Consider the following 6,116-nt stretch of genomic DNA (forward strand, 5'->3'; position numbering starts at 1 on the left):
TCTCTCTCTCTCTCCCTATATATATATATATATATATAAGATTGTATAGAAAAAGCAAGAGCAAGGGAACAACAAAAACCATGTGCTAGACGAAACTTGGCTAACACCTTCACACACAAACGAAATATGCTTCTCTGTTACCTCAGGCCTCTGGTTCATGGCCCTTTCTGCGCCTTTAGACCGCTCTTCGTTTCCATAGCTCTACCAAAGTAAAAAAAGGAGGGAAAACACAATCAGAAAAAAGAAGTGCCAAAGGCTTTTGACACCACTCCTCAATCGGTCCCACAGATTCCCACACGCAATGACGGACACTCACCTATGCATATATTTGTATATATGAGTGTATATACATGCGTACATATATATATATATATATATACTGGTATATATACTGGCATATACAAATATATACATACAAATATATGCATACTCCAAGCAGATAGAACGTTGTTCCTTTTTTTGTCTAAAGCAAATCGCACTCTATTTGCGTGTTTGTTTAGACGCATGTAGAGGATGTGGAGCTCCCACGTTATCCATGAACTGTGGCAAATTGATATTGTTGAAGGTCGCCACCCGCATATTCATCGGTTTCACGTCACCCCGAAGAGAGGTGCGAGTGGGTTGGGGCAAAATAACACCCGCAGATGACGACGTCCTTGCACCCGATTTTGTGACAGAGCACGTTTTGCTGAGTGTGCCCTCACGCCGATGCTCCGTCACTGCCCTTGTTGCAGTTGCTTCGCTCTCGTCGCACCCTTTGGACAAGCTACTGGAAGTGACGCCAAAGCTTTCTAGGTCCTTGGTATTGCTTAAGCGTTTCGGGAGGAGGGCACCTCCAATAGACGCTGTGGGCTGCACGGCTTTGAACGCCTCTATCAATTGTTGGCTCTCAGTAAGACTGACGCTTGGGGCAGGGAGTGTCTGTGACAACAACTGCTGCTTCTGTTTCGACTTTGCCCGCGACGCAGAGGCGGCGACGGCGCTGGGCAGACGCTTCTTCGTCCCTGACGCGGAGAGGACCGTTGCCGCACGCTGCGCAGAAGCCGCAAGCCTCTCCGCGTGGCGCACATCAGCCTCAACGGCCTCGGCAACTTTCGTCTCGTACCGCGAGTCGTCCAGCGCGGTGTCGGTCGCAGCGAGAGCGAGCTCCTCGAACATGTCCTTCAGCTCCGGCGCCGCGTTGTCGCAGGTAGAGTTTGCAGCTTGTGCGACCGTGCAGAACGCTTTGTGCAGGGACAGCAACTGCTCCAGCGTGAGCAGAGCCTTGCTTCGCATCATTGTGCCGCTATTTCTCGCATTGAGCGTGCCAGCCAATAGGTCCGACTCTGAGGCGGCGGATTTTCGTCGTTGTGCTTCGAGCTTCGCCTCAATGTCTGCCAGCCGCATATCAAATGTGGAGCCCAGGTACACGCTGCAGCCGACATCGTGCTTTGCAACGGCTTGTTTTACAGCGACGCGAGGTTCGCGATTCGCGATCTGCATAACAGCGGAGTTCACGAGATCCACTATCTCGAACAGCATCTCGCGGAGTGCGTGCTGCATCTTCTCCAGTACCGACTCGAACGTCTTCTTGGGATTCACCAGCATGGACGCGGATGTGGAGGTGTGGGTACGGAGGATCTCAAGCAGCACCCCGTACATGCTGTGCAGCCCCGAATCCTGCACATGTTTGAGGCGGTGACACATCCGGAACGCGCCTTCGCGTAGGCGTGCCAGTGAATCCTTCTGTGTGGAACGTTGTACCTGCGTATTGATGTAGTCGTCCCTCGCCGTGGTGTGCGAGAAGGGAAGCAGGAAAGGGAAAGTCAGCGTATCCCTTACACTCCGCAGGGAAACCCACTGCGATGTCGACAAGTTGTTAGTGCTGTTTGCGAGTGACGACACATCGGGTAGCGCGAGTGCCGCTAAGCCCTGCGCACCGGTGAGGCTCAGCGACGGCAGGTCTGCACCCTCTGCCGTGTAGGTGTCTTCCATCGCCATTTGTTTCCCCTCCGCCATCTCAGAGCGTTGCTGGTACAGCTGTCGTGCGCGTTCGTAGCGACGTTTGTAGTGAATTGCAGACATCTTGTCCCGAAAGGCCTCCTCAAAGCGGCGATCCGGTACCAGAGTGAGTGCACGCTCTTTGTTCATCGGCATCGAACGCAGGAAGCGGCGCAGCCGCATCTGTTCCTCTGTTGCGGTATCCATTGCCTCCTCCATCTCACGCAACCTTTGCTGTACCTCGATGGCCTTGCGTTGAGCCTTGCGCAGCTCGTCCTGTGAGCCCACGATCTGGTTACGCAGGGTCTCCTGTCCATGGTGCTCCTCATCGAGTGCCCTCTGCAACTGTACCGTCTTCTCACGGTATAGGCGGCGCTCACTGTCGACTTGGCGCAGCAGATCGCGGCACTCCTCCAGTTGGGTATGCAGGGCGCCAATGGCAGGGATAATCTCACTGTTGTCTACTTGAGGTGCCGCGGCGCGAGGCGTCTGCGTGCCATATAGTGCATGTTTAAGGAGAGCGACACCACTATCTGATTCAGGATTACTCAGCCGCCGTGTGTTGTTAAGAAGGCTGTGCGAATTCGCCAAGACATTCTCCAGGGCGTCTTCCAGCACATTGTCCTGGCTTAGCGGCAGCGTCATAGGCAGCCTGTCGAAAATCATCGCTGACAATCTCACAAAACGCGGAACTATGAGAGGAATTGAAACGACACGAGCAGAGAGAATGAAAGAAGAAAGAAAATAACAACAAGACAAAGGCAGAAAAAATGTGACACAGCAATCGTCAAACATGGAAACGAACCTTTGAGCGTGAGGTGTAGGGTTAATGTAGAAGAATGCTGAAGCAGCATAGGGGGGAGGGCAGAAGGGGCTCAGACCTGATCCGTGCAGAGCTGTGGTAAAGAGGGACCCAATCACCATTCATGTCGTCACCACCAAATGCCCAGACGAAACACAGTGTCCACCATCAAACTCAATATGCTGCGTGTTAACGCAGTGCGTACATCTTTACCTTGAATAGATCGTTTGGCCATTCTTCTTGCATCGCCTCCTTAGCCACCTCAACACCTGCCGTGGCAAAGATGCGCTTGTAATGTTTATCTGAACGAGTTAGGCTGCTATCTTCCTTGTCCACGATGAATTTTTCGGCAGGGGCACAATTCTCCTTGAAAAAAATGTATCCCTTAGGAGTCAGTGCAGTCTTACAGTGTGCTAGAAACCTTGCAAAGTCTTCGTCAGTCAAGTAAATTGCCGCCCACTGGATAACGATGAGATCGTACGTTTTTGGTTTAAGCGTAGCCGTCTCCATGGACGAGAGGATGAATTCCCCTACTGGCAACCCCTTCAGTTCCTCTCTGGCCTGCTCAAGCATATTAGGTATCGGCTCCAACACATCCGTGACGGCATACGTATTGCTGAGAAGCGACTTGGTGATGCGACCAATGCCAGCGCCACAATCCAGAGCCCTTGTGGTGCCGCGGTCGGGAAGCGACATGATGAACGCCCGCGACTCCTTGATGTCCACGTCGTGAACATGGTCCATGCCGCCCAGCACGCCACTCACGGTGGCCGGCACTTTAGACCAGTACTCCAACGCCTTGCCGTACCAGCCGGTCTTGGCGTTGTAGAGGTCGCCGTGAAGCTCCCGCGCCCACATCTCCTCTGCTGACCTGTAGCGGCGGCCCTCTGTGTCAAAGCCTGGGATGCGCGGTGCTGCTGCCGCTCCCGCTGCTGCAGGCGCTGCGTTAGACTCCGCTGACATCGCGACGGCGGCCGGCAGCAACAATCGCACTGCTCGCCGCGTAATTAAAAGGCTTCTTGCGTGGCGTGGAGGAAGAGAAAACATGGGACAGTGAAGGGCGAGGGAGGCGAGGCAACGAAAAAAAGGAATAAAAGGGAATCTGGGGCCACGTATAACAGGATGTGGCATTTTGTCTCAGTCCACTCGCCAGTCTCGCTCCCCGCACCGACGGGAAAGCCCCGTTCAAAAGCGCCACTGCAGCGGCAGCTCATCGTGGTTTACAGTTGAGAGGATACAGGCAGGTGGAAATGCAGAAGTCAAAAACAAGGACATAATAATAAAGAAAAAATCAAGAGTTGAATCTTCTTTCAAGACATTCCTTTCCCACACGTAACAGGTTGAGCCTCTGCCTACGCATCATCCTCGTAAGGACTCGGGAAATAAGGCAACGCATACGTTGACGCGTCCTTCTGGTCTTGCTGTTTATCCACCATACGCCGCTGCTGCAGCGTGCCATTGCCCCACAGGCCATCCAGGTCGAGCGTCCCACCGGACATCTCGATGCCCGCCGACGCCGCCGCACACCACGCCAGTATCACGAAGAAGACCAGCATTCCCGGAACAACAAGAAACATAACCGCACCCACAAGCGTATCGAACACGGCGCAGATCCATGCGCCGGTGATACCGAGAAAGAGCACCGTCGGCATCACGGAAAATATGGATAGAAAAGTGATTGCTGTGCGCGGACTGCATGAGGAGAAGAAGCCGCTCCTGTTTCGGGCCCTCAAAAAGACAATACCCCCAGCAAACAGCATAATGCCATGGAGAACGGTCGCCGCGATGGCGATGTTCACCGTTGTACTTCGCGTGCTACCAGTGTCAGGGCTATCCATGCGTCGCCTTCAGAAAAATATTTGGTGGTGCTAAGGGGAGGGGGGCGGGCCCTTCGCCCTGCTGCTTCTGCAGACTGGGTGAGAGGCGCAGGGAAGTGAGAGCAACAGCAACAACAAAGACCGGTAGCAACGCCACACATCCCTGCTTCAAGCAAAAAGAGCATATTCACAGCAGATGACCACACAAAAACACACGTGACAATAAGGAAAAAAGGTATCATCAACTTCTCTTGCGCCTTATGGTTTGTTTGTTTGTTTTTTTACTATCCAACCTACACGATCCGTTCTTAACGGAATTTTACCTGCTTGCCGCCACGATCATCCGGCGCGGCTTCGGTATCTTCACCGTTGGCAGGTCCAGCAGCGCCACCAGGCGGTGCTTGCCCACAGCCGCCAGCGCCAGGCATAGTGTCACCACAACAGCGGTGAGGACGCTACCCTGCTGCTCCTCCACGGTACCGCCAATCTCTTCAACTGCTGCAGTCAACTCCACCCACAACACATCCTCGTCGTGATTCACCCCGCCACTGCTGCTCATCGGAATGGGCACGCTAAGACGAGACGCTGCCGTGTTGAGGCGGAAGCGGCGCTCCGGCATCCGCAGGAAGAGTCGAATCTCCGCAACGGTGGGCGGGAGACCGGCAAAGGCGAAGCTACGCGTCGCGTCGAGTGGGACGGAGCGAAGCACAGCACCGCTGGCTCCATCCACCGCTTGCACCTCAACGTACTGGCTAGCATTCAGCGGCACCGACACGCTACCCGCAAGACTCATCGCCCCGTACGAAGAAGTGGAAAGGGCACTGGAGGTGGATGTGAGGCACAAAAGGAGCAGCAGCAGTGGCAACAGGGGAAGCTGCTGTCCGAGGACGCGTGGCGGCGATGAAACTACCGCTAATGTCGCCATTGTGTGAGAATGCCTTCTACCTTCCTTCGTTGTCTCTTTTTCTCTCTCTCTCTCTCTGCGTTAGTCACTCTTTCCGAAACGCAAGTACAACGAAGGGTGGCACAGCAACAATAATTTCAAAAAGCGAAGTCAGAGGAACCAACAGAACGAAATATATATATAAATATATATATATATATATATAGCAGCAGCCCTAACCAATGCCAACTGGGACGTGCGGGTACACACTCTTGAGGTGTTTTCTTTTGGTTCTTCCCTCCATCCTTTCTTTTCTCGGACCGTTCCTGGATTGGTTGGAAAGGTGCTGTGTGCGCGCCGCGGCAGAAGGAGCGTCAATGGAAAAAAGAAAATAGAGACACACCATCTGGGAGCCGCGGAGACGGGGGAACGGCAACAGCACCGCTGGCAGGCGTTGGGCCGGAAACTAGAGACAATCTAAGGCAGAAACACAAACATATGAACGCATACACGTCAAGACGCACCTTCCCGTGCGGCGCGTCGCAACGCTTGTCAAAACAAAGCAAAAATGAGCGCGACTGAGCGATAGTGGAATGGTGTTGTTGTTGTTGTTGTTTTCGTGTTGCTACTTCGC

At 53.6% G+C, this 6,116-nt stretch overlaps 4 protein-coding genes across 4 annotated transcripts; all 4 read right to left on the minus strand.

Annotated features, from left to right (window-relative positions):
- Positions 1 to 480: 480 nt before the first annotated feature.
- DQ04_01251000 (hypothetical protein) lies at positions 481 to 2,646 on the minus strand (the record flags this gene model as incomplete). Its single annotated transcript, XM_009310450.1, has 1 exon — positions 481 to 2,646. The coding sequence occupies one exon, from the start codon at positions 2,644 to 2,646 to the stop codon at positions 481 to 483; it is 2,166 nt and encodes a 721-aa protein (XP_009308725.1).
- Positions 2,647 to 2,971: 325 nt separating this feature from the next.
- Positions 2,972 to 3,745, minus strand: DQ04_01251010 (SAM-dependent methyltransferase (inferred from BLASTP similarity); the record flags this gene model as incomplete). The annotated part of the gene is made up of 1 exon (XM_009310451.1): positions 2,972 to 3,745. One exon carries the CDS (start codon positions 3,743 to 3,745, stop codon positions 2,972 to 2,974), a length of 774 nt encoding a protein of 257 aa, XP_009308726.1.
- Positions 3,746 to 4,134: 389 nt separating this feature from the next.
- Positions 4,135 to 4,620, minus strand: DQ04_01251020 (hypothetical protein; the record flags this gene model as incomplete). The annotated part of the gene is made up of 1 exon (XM_009310452.1): positions 4,135 to 4,620. One exon carries the CDS (start codon positions 4,618 to 4,620, stop codon positions 4,135 to 4,137), a length of 486 nt encoding a protein of 161 aa, XP_009308727.1.
- A 298-nt stretch (positions 4,621 to 4,918) lies between these two features.
- Positions 4,919 to 5,524, minus strand: DQ04_01251030 (hypothetical protein; the record flags this gene model as incomplete). The annotated part of the gene is made up of 1 exon (XM_009310453.1): positions 4,919 to 5,524. The coding sequence occupies one exon, from the start codon at positions 5,522 to 5,524 to the stop codon at positions 4,919 to 4,921; it is 606 nt and encodes a 201-aa protein (XP_009308728.1).
- Between the last annotated feature and the right edge of the window lie 592 nt (positions 5,525 to 6,116).

This window comes from Trypanosoma grayi, assembly GCF_000691245.1.
Source record: "Trypanosoma grayi strain ANR4 Tgr_125_V1, whole genome shotgun sequence".
Classification (NCBI taxonomy): domain Eukaryota; phylum Euglenozoa; class Kinetoplastea; order Trypanosomatida; family Trypanosomatidae; genus Trypanosoma; species Trypanosoma grayi.